This window comes from Ceratotherium simum, chromosome 13 (genome assembly GCF_057802395.1).
Source record: "Ceratotherium simum simum isolate JZ-2026a chromosome 13, ASM5780239v1, whole genome shotgun sequence".
Lineage (NCBI taxonomy): Eukaryota > Metazoa > Chordata > Mammalia > Perissodactyla > Rhinocerotidae > Ceratotherium > Ceratotherium simum.
The window spans coordinates 24,219,739-24,236,441 of NC_141912.1; the positions used below are offsets into that span (position 1 = coordinate 24,219,739).

Genomic DNA, 16,703 nt, shown 5'->3' on the forward strand with positions numbered 1-16,703 from the left:
CAGGTATGTTGATTATTTTGAGCTGTAGGCCCTTTGAAAAACACCAAATGCAGAGATAGACTTTCCTGAACTCCACTTATCTTCCTAAAGACAGATCCTCCAAAAGGAACTCAATTGCCATAAATCCCTTCTCAGAGAGTTTCATTAACCAGGGAGGATTGACATCACAGGAAAGACTAAAAGTTGACACCACACCCAGACAAATCTTGTCACAAACTATCATACCTCCCATCTATTCTAAGTGTCCATTCATCTCTCTTAAAAATCATCTCTCTCCCCTCAGAGGCCTACAATCCCCCTCCTTTTTCCCTATTAAAATGGTATTTAAGTCTGAATTCTAAGCCACCACTCTGAATTACTCCTTTTTCCCTGGGTATCTTCCATGTACGCATGAGGTATACATGTTAGTAAACTTCTGTTTGTTTTTCTCTTGTTAATCTATCTTTTATTACAGGGATCTCAGCTAAGAAATCAGAAGGGTAGAGGGCAAATTATTTTTCCTCCCCTACAGCTGTGTGACCTTGTAACCTTGCCTTTGGTTCCCTTATCTGTAAAGCTGGGGTAATGATAGGCCGCATGGGACTTTGGTGAGGCCTTAAATTAGCTAATATAAGCAAAGTGTTAGAACAGAGATAGGCACAAAGAAGTCCTTCATAAATGGGACTTATTTTTAGCTGTTATTGTACTTAAAGAATCTGCCTGGACTTAGCGTATTGCCCTGAGCTCTCATTTTCAGGCTTTTACTCCCAACACAATACTGATGACACAAATACATCTGTATTAGAGAGGATATTTTTTAATCACAGCATTTAATAAAGTACAAGACATTGACGGATTCTGTTTTGTTTTTCAGACATGACATGTTAAAAATAGTTGTCTGGAAACGTTCTTTTGCACCCTCTCCCAAGGTGCATTGAGAATCTCAGCCTCCTGGCTTTCTTGCAGCCAAGCCTGAAGGGCAGTTCAAATCTCTATACCGACTTCCCACTGTTGTTTTAAATCTTCCTAAAACACTCATTGACCAGTAAGTCACTTCTGCTGGGACAACTGGAAGGGCTACCGCTAAATTTTTAAGTCTGAAAAACACACTCTGACTTGGACTTCCTCTTCCTCTCCTCTGAGAGTCTAACAAACCAAAACTAGTTCTAGACTCCAACAACATTAGCTGTAAACTTCAGCTTGTGGGGTAACATCACTCTGTGGTGCCTGGGAAAGAAAATCCCTGTTTGACAGAGGGCCTTGCAAAAGCCATTTAAAAGATACAATTTGTACATTAAACACCCCCTTTTTGTCTCCAGCCCACCTTAGTCCCTCCCCTAATATAAAGTAATAGATGCTTAAGGCAGTGATATTAATATGCTGGCGCTACCCTCCAGTCCAAAATGTTCAGCAAATTTTCTTTCGCATATGTGAATTTCTTCCATTCTTTGATTTTATAATATCTGCTGAAGTTTTATTTCTAAACTGAGCATAATCTATGCAACTAAGTCATGCCAAATGAAAAGGAAATTTAGAAGCTAAAGTTTGAGTTTTTATTTCAAATTTTTAAAAATCCTAGAGTACAAGGGAAAATGATACACAGCTCAGGAAAATTAATAGCATTTATATAATGCTATGTGTCCAAAAATCAACTCATATTATCCCAGTTATACCCAATACCTGAGTGGGTAGTGTTACCACCACTTTTCTGATGATAGAGAAACTGATTTGTCGAAGATGACACAGGAAGTAGTAAAGCTTGAATTTGAACCCTGGCAAGCTAGCATTCAAATGCTGCTCCGTGCTGCCAGCTTCCAGAGTACATACTCTTGTAGAAGGATTAACAAGGTTATGAATTTTAAGATGGTGCTAACCTTTTTTCCTAGACCCTAGGCAGTTGTTCTGCTGGGGTGTTAAGTAAATGAAGACTTAAAGCCAAATCCATGTTCCTTGGCTGGGGGGTGGGGAGTGGGGGAAAGGAGCAGCCAGTCTTAGCCACTGTCTCCTGTCCATCTGACCCTCAGACAGTAATGGGCACTTTTACTTTTTTAAAAAGTTGTCCTTTCTGGCCCTGTACCTAAAACACCTTTTTTCCTATAGATACATAAAATCTGAGGGGAAAAAGTCAGTGTACATAGGAGCCAACACAGCTATACCAAGAAAAACCAAGATACTTGGACTTCAGCTGGGGCCCAGAGCTGGGAGGCAAAGTCACCTTGGTTTAAGCCAAGGGCATTGGTGCCTCTGACAGACCCCTTATATGGGTAACAAGGTCTGTGGCAGGCAGAATTGCTTGTACCAGAGTCTCGAAAAATGAAATGTTAAAAATAAAACACACACACACACACATAGAGAAATGTCCTTATCATTAAAAAAAATGCAAATATTATATTGTAAACGAAAAGTTTTTTATTAAAACCCTGGAATGCAAATAAATCCAAGTAAACTACACAATTCAAGCTTAAAATTTTGGGTGTTTTGTGTTTTTCATTGTTGAGTTGTTCAAGTGATTTTATCATGGTGCATCAATTCATACCTCAGATGTAGGCAAAGAAAGAATTTTAGGGATAAGGAATAAGGTGTGAAAAAGAAAACTGCAGCAAAGCCTTTGGAATTGGTGACTGTCATGTTCTTCAGCATTCTGCATTGTTGTTCTAAAGTTAATTTGTAAAACATAGTGTAAAAGCTATACAATAAAAAAATGTTTTTCTGAAACAATCATTGGGTGAAATATGGAAATTAAAGTTTAAAGTAAATGTTATTTTTCTTCTTACATTCAGCCACTATTCCCACGTGAGTCACCTTCCTTCTAGTACTGAATCCCCAACTCCAAAAAACATGAAAGCAACATCAATAAAAGGAAAATGGTTACGACTTGTAAATCCTATATTTGAGTAGGAACTACAGCCAAGAATTGTGAAAAAACTGTGGTATAGCGTACCATGGTGCATAGCCCTAGAAGAGATAAAGCAATGCAACCAAGTAGAATATTTACAAGCAAGGCCACATATATAAAATTAACTTAGTAAGTAATAAAGGGGTTTGATAAATTATGCTTGGTCAACAGATTAGCAATTACAAAAAGTGGGTAGCTAGCTACAAAATATGAAGCAGATACCTCCTTTACAACAGAATTTCAGGTTAATCTAAAAGGTAAAAGGAATAAAAAGACACACAAATGTTCTAAGAAATCTGATGTATATATATTGGGGTGTAAGGTCTAAAAATATATTGAAAAGATTAATGTATTTGAATTCTAGATTTCAAGCTTGTTTTTTGACCCTAAACATTTTACAAAAAACCTCATGGACACCAGTGAACATTTCTCAGGTTATTTTTGTTCTTGGAGGTGAAATTACTCATCATAATAGTTTAATATGCTTAAGATCATATCAAGAAAACAAAAAGACTACCTTTCTCACTGTGGTTGAGAACTGCTTCAACTGCTAAGAAAGCTACACGAGTTTATCTTGGAGAAATGGATCAATAGCCTACATTGTCCCATTGTTTTTGTAACTGGCGATCATACCCGCCAGCTAATATACCTATCATAAGCTTAGTATTAATAAGTGAAATTCCATTTGTAAGCTCGGTCACGTACTGTCTTTTACAAAATGGTAGGTAAGTAAGCTATCACAGCTACTTTCACTGAAATGATTGGTGGCTCTTAAAAGAGCCTTTGGGTTCAGCGTTGGCACTCAATGGGGAAACCAGTTTACGCCCTCTCCCCGCGGATACGGCGAGCGAGCTGGATGTCTTTGGGCATGATAGTGACGCGCTTGGCGTGGATGGCGCACAGGTTGGTGTCCTCGAAGAGCCCCACCAGGTAGGCCTCGCACGCCTCCTGCAGCGCCATCACGGCCGAGCTCTGGAAGCGCAGGTCGGTCTTGAAGTCCTGCGCGATCTCGCGCACCAGGCGCTGGAAGGGCAGCTTGCGGATCAGCAGCTCGGTGGACTTCTGGTAGCGGCGGATCTCGCGCAGCGCCACCGTGCCGGGCCGGTAGCGGTGGGGCTTCTTCACGCCGCCGGTGGCCGGCGCGCTCTTACGAGCTGCTTTGGTTGCCAGCTGCTTGCGCGGCGCCTTCCCGCCAGTAGACTTGCGAGCTGTCTGTTTAGTACGAGCCATGACGACCGCACACAGAGAGTGTCCTCACAGACGCCAGTATAAAGCATGGAGCCATCCTTCTTTTATACAGCCAGACCAGCAACTATTGGGCCCAAGAACATTCAAAAGTCCCCGCGCCCTTCCCGGATTGGTCCATCTTCGTGCCTGGCTGCCCGGATTAAGAGCTGCTTTCAGGTTGGTGAATGAATCCGAAGCCCTGCCCTTCACCGAGCTACGGTGACGTCATTTTATTGACCCTTTCGCTTCTCTGCCCACTACGGAGAAACATCTTGCACTGAAAGCTTCCGAGGTCTTAAAATATAAAGGTAATCACACAAAGCAACGCGGAAACCTCCATTGGATTTTCTTTTTTTAAAGCAACCGTCAAAGATATTTTGGAAGTGCTTAGGGAAGTTTACAAATGGGCTGCATCTAAAATGATATTCAGATTTTCTTGAGTGTGGTACGAATATTGTGGACAATTAGGAAAACCCTGTTGATTTATAAGCGCCAAGTGTCAAGGATCTGTAACTTACTCTCAATTGCTTCAGCAAGTGTGCAATGTATTTATAAACTGTTGAATCTGGAGAGGATGTCGGTGTTCCTGAACAGCAACATAAAATGTTGAAGTTACTTTTTAAGAATCCGGCGCCTTTTTCGCTATTCTTTCGTTCTCCAAAATGTGAAGCTTTGTGTTTGTGAATAAATTTTCAAAAGTCACTGCTGGAACCCGGAAAGTGATGCTCTTTCTGTTTAGACAGTCACCCATACCGTTAACCCGTTCAATGCTGTAGCCGCATTTACCATAGAGTCGTGTATGGCTTTTTTCTTCACAGCCAGTGTTTCTGAGGATTTCATGGGGACTAAAGATTTCCCTCGGCCAACAATTAGAAGCATCACAGCTCTGTCAATGGAAACGGTGAGTGGCTCTGAAAAGAGCCTTTGTAAACTATTTTCTTTTTTTTTTTTTTGGTAACGGACCAAAAGACGGCCTGTACCAAAAACACATTTTACTTGCCCTTGGCCTTATGGTGGCTCTCGGTCTTCTTCGGCAGGAGCACCGCCTGAATATTGGGCAAGACTCCGCCCTGCGCGATGGTAACGCGCCCCAGGAGCTTGTTGAGCTCCTCGTCGTTGCGGATGGCCAGCTGCAGGTGACGCGGGATGATGCGCGTCTTCTTGTTGTCGCGGGCCGCGTTGCCCGCCAGCTCCAGGATCTCGGCCGTCAGGTACTCCAGCACCGCCGCCAGGTACACCGGCGCGCCAGCTCCCACCCGCTCGGAGTAGTTGCCTTTACGGAGTAGGCGGTGCACACGGCCGACAGGAAACTGGAGTCCGGCCCGAGAAGAGCGGGTCTTGGCCTTGGCGCGAGCCTTGCCGCCTTGTTTCCCACGTCCTGACATGACTATTTGAATAACAAGCAAACGCTTTCAAAGAAAGAGTGAGCGCAACATAGCACAAATGACATCAAGAAAAGTATTTATAGTAACTGGAGGTAGGCTGCGTGCAATTCTCCCATTGGCTATCATCAACTAACCAATGGGAAATCAGAACCAGCATCCCTCGTTTGCATACAATCCCTCCATCTAGAGTCAGGTTTTTGTTTGCTCCAATCTAATACGGTCTGATAAACCTTTACTTTAATACTAATTTAATACTTTAATCAGTTTGGTTTTCTCAAAATACTATTCTTAAACGCAATCAGAAGCAGGATTTATTTGTCCTCATTGTTCTGACTTTTGGCTACTGATCCTTTTCCAGCATTGTGTCTCATGATTTTGAAAAGGAATAAAGGCAGAGCAATTTCTAAATAGATAACATTCAAGAGGTATTTCTGTGCCAGGCATTGCTTTAAGTCTTTTAAACCTCACAACAGAGAAAAGGGAGAAAGAAACAATTCTCTGTCGTAGCCCAAGTCTTCTTAAACTATCTGAACAATTAAAACTGAAGGCAAGAACTGGATAATCCAGCCGCTGACGTAGGACAGCAATTCTTCCATTTCATTCATATCTTACATATGAGGCTTTCTGGGATCACCTTGAAGGTATGTAGAGCGAGTACTGTTCTCATTTTAGAGATTGCAAAACCGAGAGACCCAGATTGGTTTTTCAGCTTGCTCAAGGTGACATTGAGTTAATGAGACCAAGGACTCCAAACTCCTGGCTGGAAAAGTCTGTCATCATTCTCTAGCGCCATTTCCAAACCTCCTACCCTCCTTTTTTTCTCATTTGGCTACAACACACAGGATTCTGGTTATTTCGGAAAACGTCTCCATCATCCTCCATATCCTACTGCACCCCTTGTTAGAGGGCTGAAAACACTGAAGCACACAAGTGCAAGGAGTCTAGGGGCTCTTTTAGGAAATGAGGGAACAAACACCCCATAGCACAGAAATGCTTACAAAGAGATTACTGTATGTATTATAAAATGATATATTAATATTATACAGTCCTTGCCTGGTCTAAGCTCTCACATCGAGGAACATAAAGTAAAGAGAGACTGCCAAGAGAAATCTTAACTGTTTTTCTTTTTGTGATCCATGAGATAGAAGTAGATGGGGCCTAGGTGGAGGTGGATAATTATTTTAGAAACTTTTGGAGGCTCAAGCCTAAAGGTCTTACTGAGTCTCAAACAGGATGGTAAAGGGAACAAAAGCCTGCGTGGGAGAAAATTTACTCCTAAGCCAACTCTGTCAGAGAGCCATCTTTTGATCCAGGAAACTTGGTAGGAGAGTCAAGATGTGCATCTTCTGTTTCTTTTTTACCTTCTCTCAAGTCTTCTGACTCATGATTTTTTTCTCTTAACAATATTCAACCTCTCTTTTATTTTTTATCATTATCTTCACCATCAACAACAACAAGAAACATCAACAACCATTGGCCCACTGTCTTTGAAATGTTGCAAGACCAATGATGGAGATGTAAAAAGTTCTCTCAGATGCCGCTTCAAAGACTTTATACTCTGTTTTGAAAAGGGAGGGCTTGCATGCCTGAAGATTAAATAGTAGAGCATATTCTATATACAAAAATGAAGGTTTTAAGGATAAATAATATAAGAGCACATAAAGGAGAAGAGTAATCACTGTGAATTAGAAGGATCACGAGAATTCATGAGGAAGATGTGAATCCAGCATTTGTTCAATATATATTTACTAAGCACCTGCTAAGTGCCAGAGAGTGTTCTATGTGCATGGAAAATAACAGTGAACAAAGCAGGCAACAACCTATGGTCTTGTGGTGATGCTCTTCTAGTCGGGGAAGGCACACAGTAAGCTGAATATGGAATAAAAGTATAGAGTGTAATTTCTGGTGATGAGTGCTATGGAGAAAAATAAAGTAAGGAAAGGGCATGTGTGACAAACAGAGATGGGCAGGGAAACCATCACCAGGAGGGTGTCAATTGATTTCAAACTTGAAAGAGGTGAAGAAGGTAGCTAAGTAGGAAGAATAAATATTTCAATAAAAGTCCAGATGCCTTCATAGCCAGGGGAATGTCAGGAGCCATGGGCCAGAAGGTAGAACTGTTCTAATTTCCTGAACAAACTGTAGGTCATTTTGGATGGAGCAGTGGGTATGTACAAGGCTAGGGAAAATAGAAGCCAAGATTAAGGCCTGCTTCAAAAACCCAGAATAGAAGCAGGAGTACAGACAGTCATAACCTTAAGAATCTCTACTCCATTGAATCATGGATGAGAAGAAATCTTCAAGTCATCCAAATCACCCTAAGTCAAGCAAATCAACAAGCATTGGCATCTGCTGTGAGTAGAACAACTTGATGAAATCCTGTCAGCAAGTTCTCAAAATCAGTAAATTCTGGGCACTTGACTTTGGAAAAAATGTGGAGGGCAGATGATGGGGAGGGAGGTGATGGGGGTAAATTTGTCCATATGAATATGAGAGGAAAAGTAGTTGTTCCCTAATAACAACTCCAACTCCGGGAGGAGGACACTTTGATGCCCATTGGTTTGTAGGAGCAATGAAAGAAAGTAAATATCTGTTCTTTGCTCAATGTAAGTAAAAAAAGTATAATGTGACTTGAACACACTTGAGGAAAAACTAGCTGGCGTCAAGGTTATTGTTGAATGAATCCAGAACTCACCATCCCAAAATATGCTGCTCTGGCTTATTGACAATTTTAAGTTAAAAGAACTTGAAAAATAGCAGCTGCAAGAAGGACATTCTGAACTTCCTTCTTTTTCTTAATAGCAGGAGATGAAATTCCCATGTGAAAGATGTTCCCACTATACTAGAAGGAAAAAGACATTCGTATCACCAAGAATAGAAAGTTGAGGCTGAGAGAAATCTGTACAAAAAACCTTGTTAAATTAACCCTTATCCTCCCAGTTACTACACCCAATTAACTACCCTAGCTCAGTCCCTTTGCCTTGTTACATTTTTCACAATTTACTACTCTTTGTCCAACTCAGTATATAAGCATTCATTGCTTCTTTGGGTCTTCATTTTTCTTGTGAAATCTCCCATGTACATTTAAAACATAATAATTAAAGCCTGTATGCTTTTATCCTATGAATCTGTCTTATGTCAGTTTAATTCTTATGCCCAGCCAGAGACCCTAGGAGGGTAGAGGAGAATATTTTCCTCCCCTACAAATAGTAGCATTTGAAAGATACTGGATTTTTTTGAGTATGTTCAAGAGTAGACTCTGTCACTCATCTGAACACTGCAAGAGTTAGAACCATAAATACTTTTAATTTATTCTGAAGGCCACGTGTTCTTTACCTTAAACACATTATAGAACACTTGTGAAAGAGTGGAGACACAAGGATTGTAGGGGAGGAAGAAATTTTCCTCTACCCTTCTAGGTTCTTCTGGCTGGTCTAAGAATTAAATTAACATGAAGCAGATTAACAAGAGAAAATCAAACAAAATTTAACTACATGTGCACATGGGAGAAACCCAGGAAAACTGAGTAACTTGCCAATATGGCTGAAGCCACCACCTTATATATCATCTTCAACTAAAGACAAAAGAGAATGTTGGGTGTTGTGGTATGGGACTTTAAAGGGGAGAAAGGCAAATCACATGGAGATGGAAAAGCAAATGTTTGGTAAACAGATGTTCGCCATGCCTTGCAAAGACAATGGAACATGGAGAGGACTTTGATTACATGGGCCTTGCTAGGTTTCACCCTGTCTACCATACCTAGTTCGTATTATACTATAGTTATCCATGGTGATAGCCCCTTCCTGGAACAGGCCTTCTAATCTTAAATTTTTTTAGGCAGTTAAAGGGAAAGTCAAAGTTTCTTTCTGAGTCTTTTGCTGTTAGAAATAATCAAGCCAAAGAGACACATTTTGGGATAGTAAATTCTGCTCCCCTACAGGAATAACACAGTGGTGTGTTCCCTGGGTTTTCTTTTACCTCATGTATTCTGGGCTTGGTACTGAAGAAGATGGCAATCTAGAAATGCTGAAGAGAGCAAATAAAAGACAACATAAACACAAAACAAGAAAATCCTGCTCTCTCTAGCCAAAAGATTAGGAAAGGGCCAACCTTAAGGAAACTTAAGAAATAACCACTCTACTCCAATCAAACACCATGGAAAAAGTTGTGCATCTCCCTTCCCATCTCCCCACGTATAAGGATTCAACAGAGGCCACATAGGGATCCTGGACTTCCACCCCCAGCCAGCAATAATGAGGCACTTCTCCCCTCTCAGCATGTCAAAGGAAGCTGAGTGGGGAACTTGGACTTCCACTCCCACCTCGCAATGATGAAGCAGTGCCTCTCCTTCCACCCCAGGCAGGGGGGAGTCTCCTAAAACCAAAAATGTAAATAAGATCCAGAGTCTCATAACAATACCCAAAATGTCCAGGATAAGATAAAAAAAAAATTACTTGTCATACCAATAACAAGGTGTGGGAGATCAAAATTGCCTACCACGAAATATGTCTCTTTACCTTGATTGTTTTCTCTGGTGGACATTTGACCTCCCCCAAACTGCCTAAAGAATTTAACATAAGGCCTATTTCAGGAAGGAGCCACTACCATATGATGGCCGTAATATAATGTAAAATAGATGTTACAATAGGAAAGATACCACCAAGCCCATCTTATCAAAAATTCTGTCTCTCCCTGACCACATTCTCTGGGTGGCCCCGTAAAGGGTTGTCAGACAAACATTTACATTTATGAGGGAAATCTCCATTTGTAAAGGTATCTCCCTCTCTGTACTGGGAAGAGGGGGGGATGACCTCATCTCTAGAAACTTATCAATGTAGAAAGTGAGGCCTTAAATCTCCATAATAACCTTACTCTCGTTTACTGTGCTTTTCTGGTAATCTCCCATAACTGACTCCCCCACTGCCAACATCCTCCTTTGTCCTTAGCTGAAGATAGTATTTAAGATGAGAACCTTCACCATTTTGTTGAGAAACTCAGTTTCTCTGGTTTCTCTCATGTATACATGTTATTAAAGTTAGTATTATTTTCTCCTGCTAACCTGTCTTTTAATTATTTGGCCAGCCATAAGAACCTCGGGGGAAAGGGTGGAAGGGGATTCTCCCTCTTCCCCAACAAAGGAAAATCTCCATTTGAGTGAGAAAAGATAATCAAGAAATGTTAAGAACAAGACAACATGCATGTTGGAATTAACCAACTGGGATTTTGAAGTAGCCATCATAAAAGTAGTTCAGTGAGCAATTATAGACACACTTGAAACAAATGACAGACTAGAACATCTCAGCTAAGAAATAAAAGATATAAAGAATGAAATTCAGGTTTTAGAAATGAAAAATACAATGACTGAAATAAAAAGTCAATGAATGGGTTCAACAGAGTGGAGAGGATAGAGGAAAGAATCAGTGAATCTGAAGATAAAAAAATAGAAATTACCCAATTTGAACAATAGACAGAGAATAGACTAGGGAGAAAAATGAACATCGGAGACGTGGGACTATAACAAAACCCTAACATTCGTGTCATTAGAGTACCAAAAGGAGAGGAGAAAAGAGAGTGGCGTTGAAAAAGTATTTGAAGACATAATGGCTGAAAATTTCCTAAACTTAACAAAACACATAAACCTACAGATTTAAGAAGAGACACAAACCCCAAATAGAATAAAAGCAAAGAAATTCATGCTAAAACACATCATAATCAAAGTTATGCAAACTAAAGACAAAGAAAATGTCTTGAAAGCAGCCACAGAGACAAAACCTATGTATAAGGGAAAAATCAATTCAAATGACAGCAGATTTCTCATCAGAAACCACATGCCAAAAGGAAGTGTCACATTTTCCAAGAGCTAAAAGAATTGGTATTGTCACCCTAAATTCCATGTCCTTTAGAAATTAGTGAGGAAATAAAGACATTCTCAGATGAAGGAAAACAAGGGAATTTGCTGCCAGCATATCTATCCATACAAGAATGGCAAAAGGATGTTTTTGAAAAGAAAGGAGATGATATCAGATTTTTGGAACATTAGGAGGGAAGAAAGAAAAACAGAAATATGGCTAAATACAATCCTCTTGAGTTTTCTAAATTATGTTTAGAAGCTAAATTTCCAACGTTATCTGATGTGGTTCTCAGTGTATGTAGAGGAAATATTTAAGATAATTATCTTATAAACAGGGGAGGGTAAAAAGATTTTAAAAGGCCATAACCTTTGTACAGTTGAACTGGTAACATGTTGATACCAGTAGACTGGGATAAATTATTGTATGTAATACCTAGAGCAACCACAAAAAAACTATCCAAAGACAATAGATAAATCAAATTGGAGTTATTCAAAGAAAATAGTCAAGTAACTCACAGGAAAGCTGAAAATAGAAAACAGAAGTGAATCATAGTGAGAGAAAAATAGAAAACAAAAAATAAAATGGCAAACTTAAGCCCTAACATGTTGTAGGGGAAGGAAAAGTTTTCCTTAACCCTCTTAAGGTCCCTGGCTGGGTCTGAAAATTAAACTGATATGACAGGTTAACAGGAGAAAAGCATACAAATTTTATTAAATTTTTACATTTACATGGGAGCCTTCACAAGAGAATAATGACCTAAAAGAGTAACCAGAACAGGAAGCTTTTAAGCCTTTTAGACAAAGAAACAATAAATTTCTAAAGAATTGAAAAGACAAGGAAGTTTGGGCCAGAGGTAGCAAATAGTGAAGAAGTACAAGGTTTGTTCATTCAGCCTTCTAGGTCCTAAATTCCCTGTCTCTGGTGATAAGGATGTCTCTCTTCCTCCTGGTATAGGGAGGGTGACTTTCACATGGGAGATTTATCTCCTGCTTTCAAGAAAGAAGGGTGAGGGAGAGGAGGTCAGGGTGACCTTCCTGCTGTTGCCATTTTCCCAAACTCCTTCAGCTTAAGATATTCAATATGTCAAGGTGCCATCTTTTGGGATAGGGTGCTCTGAACCCCATCAGTGTCAATAATTGCATTAAATATGTATAGTCTAAATATATCCATTAAAAAAAAAGAGATTGGCTGAGTGGATAACAATACATGCCACAACAGTATGCTGTTGTAGAGGAGGAAAAATAATTTTACCTCTACCCTTCTAGGTTGTTGGCTGAGATCCCCCATAATAAAAGACAGATTAACAGGAGAAAAACAAACAGAAGTTTTATAACATGTATACCTCCTGTATACATGGGAGAGACCCAGGAAAAACTGAGTAACACCTCAAAATGGCCCAAGCCACCACCTTAAATACCATCTCCAGCTAAAGTCAAAAAATGTTGGGGGGGGTGGGGGGACAGTTCTGGGAGATTGCCAGGAAAAGCATAGTAAACAAGGGTATAGTTGTTATGCAGGGCTAAGTCCTTGCCTTCTCTGTTGAGTTTCTAGAGTTTGTCATCCTCCTCTTCCTGGTACAGAGAGGGAGACACCCACACAAATGAAGATTTCCCTTATAAATGTAAATTTCTCTTCAAAATGGTAACTTCTGGGTTTTCAGAGCTTTCCCTATGTTTGCTGTTTTTTAAAAATAATCAGCTCAAGGTAATCCTTATGCCAAAGAGGCGTATTTTGGGGTGGCAAATTCTGCTCCCCTTCACTGTCTAAAAGAAAGTCACTTCAAATATAACTATACATGTATATTGAATGGTAAATGACCCAGGAAATGGGAGCCCAGATTTCTGGGATGCAAGAAAAATTGAAATGGCTTTAGATTGCATTCACTGTAGAAGTGCCATTAGGATCTGTCCTTATTAATTTAAAAGAATAACAAAGAGTATGCTCTCACTTATATAATATTTATATGTCTGTATTATAGACTTGCACAAAGCAAAATTTCTGGAAGATTGGTGGCCAAAATGTCCTGGATGATGGATTTACAGTTGATTTTTATTTATTTATTTGAAATTATTTGTAGTGGTTATTATTTTTAAATTATGGGCATATATTATTTTTCAAGGAAGTTAAAAAGTACTCTTTTAAATGTATACATTATTTAATGGAAATGAAAAGCCAAGAAAAACATCAAATGTTGCTGAGAGATGCTGAAGAAATGAGACGCCTATGTCCTCTCACCTGCCATGAAGCAGGGGCCAGGGCATTCCTTCTCTGCTAACTGTGCCTTCTTTTTCTCAGATCATAAAGTCTCTGGACCTCCTATTATCTGTCTCTTTGTGGACTTCTCTTCTCTTTTCTGAATTCTAAGTCAACCTCCCTCCAAATTAGAATTCTCCCAAGCCCCCACCATCTTGCTCTGGGCACCCAGAACTCAGCCTATGGCAGCTCCTTTTTCACTCCCTCCACAAATTCAGCTCTTCCTGTCTTCAGGTCATCTTTATTGGATAGAGATGTAGGCAAAAGTTTCCATTACTGAAGGGAGGACTGGGCTGTAGTACAAGTAATTTTTCTCTCATTTGCTTTGTAACTCAAAGACTGCAGTTCTGGAGAAAGTGTTGATTAGGAAAGGGGGTGTATATACCCTTCTAGTGTTTCACTCAATTTGATGGGCTTGCCCACTGGTTTTGCTGTGTGCAGAATTGGTGCCTCATCTGAATCAACTGGGGAGATTCATAAATTTTTTTCCTGGCTTCTCCCCACTCCCCACTCTATATCCAAGGTCTACCAGGGACTCTAGGCATCTGATTTTCTTTTCTTTTTTTTTTTTTAATTCCCCATTCACTTGTTAAAGATCAGCCAGGTATCAGACCAGATGGCAGAAAGGCCTAGCTTTAAATTTAGGAGGTCTGAGTTTTGGTTTGAGCTTGTCAATTCAGGGTATAGTTTTTGGGAAAACATCAAATATTAGGAAGGAATGAGAGAGAGAGGGAAGAAAAAGAGAGAAAGGACAGAGAGCGAGAGAAGGAAGATAGAAAATAAGCAGGGGGCCGGCCGGTGGCTTAAGTGCGCGCGCTCCGCTGTGGCCGCCGGGGCTTAGCCGGTTGGGATCCCGCGGGGGCTTAGCCGGTTGGGATCCCGCGCGCGCCGCCGCACCGCTTGTCAAGTCATGCTGTGGCGGCGTCCCATATAAAGTTGAGGAAGACGGGCATGGATGTTAGCCCAGGGCCAGTCTTCCTCAGCAAAAAAAGAGGAGGATTGGCAGATGTTAGCTCAGGGCAGATCTTCCTCACAAAAAAAAAAAAAAAAAAAAAAGAAAATAAGCAGGCGGGCGACAGTTATGAAGGATAAGGTGCGGAGAAAATAATCCCTACCTTGGAAGACTATTCTGAAAAGGCTAATAATATTACTACCCAGATCTTACCCCTCCGGGGAAGAACACAAGGGTCGGTGATTCTTAAACTGTGGCCTGAGTTGGCTTTTTTTGGTTTGTTTTTTGGGGGCTGGGGTGTCTTTTTATAATCTAAAAAACCAAAAGTTGCTCATTTTTAAGGCAAGCGTCTCTTTCACAACTATATTTTGCATATACAGAGATAGGAAGTGCTTCTCATACAGCAGTCGGCTGACGTGGGATCTGGGAAAAGATAATTTAAATTAAAATTTTCTTTTAAAAGAGGTCCTTTTTGAGAAGTTCGACTTTATATTTTATTTCTTCATTCAAAGACACTGTTGTATATCACCTAGATAAAGGGCTCACGAACCGAAGGAAAATACTTTTTTCCCGCCTTTTTAAAAGGCAGTCAACAGCTGACTCTTCTTCTGCTCTTCTTCCGCTCCCCCAACCCCGGACCTCGACCTGCCGTATTGACTTCTCTTCCTCAACCAAGACCCTGTCTGTCTTCTTCGGATTATTTTTGGAGTCTGGGATTCTTTGAAAAAAGTTTACAAAGAAAAGCCAGCACATCTTCCTCTCCAACTGGGGCCCTCCTTGTCAGCCACGAGGTGGCGCCAGATGGGGAAGGGCGGGAAATTCAAATTCTTTGTCCCTCCTAGAGCTGGAAGGCAACCCTCCCCGCCCTTCTAGTGGCATCCCCGAAGGGTAAATGACCCAGGAAATGGGAGCCTAGATTTCGAGGATGCAAGAAAAATTGAAACGGCTTTAGATTGCAAACCTCGTAGAAGTGCCCATGGGACCCACAGGCGATTTTGCTTACTGTTTCCCCAATGCTCTAGGACAGGGTGAGTTCAGGCTCCGGAAAGAAAGGCCCCTAACTAGCCTTTCTGCCGCCCGGACCCGCCTATTCACCGCCCCCCCCCCCCCTTATTTACAGCAGCCTAAATAATCCCTAGGGTTCCTACTTCTCTGAAATCCTTACGCCGCTTCTTTACCCAGCAAGGAAACTTCAATCTCCATCAGAAACGTGCAGAGGCAGGGAGGGGAGGAGTGAGTATTTCCATGTACAGTTTAAAGAGCACCTGGAGGGTTGGTCAGGGGGAAATGGAACGTGGGTTTAGAAAAACAAAGATGTGAAATAGTTGTTTTTTGGCCACTGCACTACAGAATTGTATTTCTCTTAAAGCGAAGTGACCTTCAAAGCACCATCTTGGCTCTAAGATTGCCTCAACTATCAACATTATTTGAATAAATTCCTTAGAACTCAAACTAGTGGTCAAGACAATTATTCCACTAAAAAAGAACAGTTACAGATCTCCTTCGACAAAGTGGGTGGCTCTGAAAAGAGCCTTTGGATTAAGGTGGTGCCTACACAAGCATTTACTTGGAGCTGGTGTACTTGGTGACGGCCTTGGTGCCCTCGGACACGGCGTGCTTGGCCAGCTCCCCGGGCAGCAGCAGGCGCACGGCCGTCTGGATCTCCCTGGACGTGATGGTCGAGCGCTTGTTGTAATGCGCCAGGCGCGACGCCTCGCCCGCGATGCGCTCGAAGATGTCGTTGACGAACGAGTTCATGATGCCCATGGCCTTGGACGAGATGCCGGTGTCGGGGTGGACCTGCTTCAGCACCTTGTACACGTAGATGGAGTAGCTCTCCTTGCGGCTGCGCTTGCGCTTCTTACCATCTTTCTTCTGGGCCTTAGTGATAGCCTTCTTAGAGCCCTTCTTAGGGGCTGGAGCCGACTTAGAGGGCTCAGGCATGGCTTTTCTCAAAAGCTGTAGAAATGCGAATAGCACTCTCCACAACAAAGTCTAGTATTGTAGACAGTCCAGAGCCCATTTATTTATAGTTCTTAAATGCAAATGAAGGTTCAAGATTTGTCACTCCTGATTGGACAGAGCAGCACACTACGGGGAGATGTTTATGCAAATAAGGGATTCTCATTCTCTTTTCCTATTGGATAGAAAACAGTACA

General features: G+C 41.2%; 3 protein-coding genes across 3 annotated transcripts; all 3 read right to left on the reverse strand.

Annotated features, from left to right (window-relative positions):
• Window positions 1-3,644: 3,644 nt before the first annotated feature.
• H3C2 (H3 clustered histone 2) lies at window positions 3,645-4,149 on the reverse strand. Its single transcript, XM_014788689.2, has one exon. The coding sequence runs from the start codon at window positions 4,103-4,105 to the stop codon at window positions 3,695-3,697; it is 411 nt and encodes a 136-aa protein (XP_014644175.1). The 5' UTR covers window positions 4,106-4,149; the 3' UTR covers window positions 3,645-3,694.
• Window positions 4,150-4,988: 839 nt separating this feature from the next.
• On the reverse strand, window positions 4,989-5,540 carry H2AC4 (H2A clustered histone 4). Its single transcript, XM_014788690.2, has one exon. The coding sequence runs from the start codon at window positions 5,485-5,487 to the stop codon at window positions 5,095-5,097; it is 393 nt and encodes a 130-aa protein (XP_014644176.2). The 5' UTR covers window positions 5,488-5,540; the 3' UTR covers window positions 4,989-5,094.
• A 10,519-nt stretch (window positions 5,541-16,059) lies between these two features.
• Window positions 16,060-16,509, reverse strand: H2BC3 (H2B clustered histone 3). The gene has a single exon (XM_014788696.2). It carries the CDS (start codon window positions 16,486-16,488, stop codon window positions 16,108-16,110), a length of 381 nt encoding a protein of 126 aa, XP_014644182.1. The 5' UTR covers window positions 16,489-16,509; the 3' UTR covers window positions 16,060-16,107.
• Between the last annotated feature and the right edge of the window lie 194 nt (window positions 16,510-16,703).

What these genes read in the sequence shown, in the direction of transcription:
- H3C2 (XM_014788689.2), bottom strand. Translation starts at nt 4,105, where the DNA reads ATGGCTCGTACTAAACAGACAGCTCGCAAGTCTACTGGCGGGAAGGCG.
- H2AC4 (XM_014788690.2), bottom strand. Translation starts at nt 5,487, where the DNA reads ATGTCAGGACGTGGGAAACAAGGCGGCAAGGCTCGCGCCAAGGCCAAG.
- H2BC3 (XM_014788696.2), bottom strand. Translation starts at nt 16,488, where the DNA reads ATGCCTGAGCCCTCTAAGTCGGCTCCAGCCCCTAAGAAGGGCTCTAAG.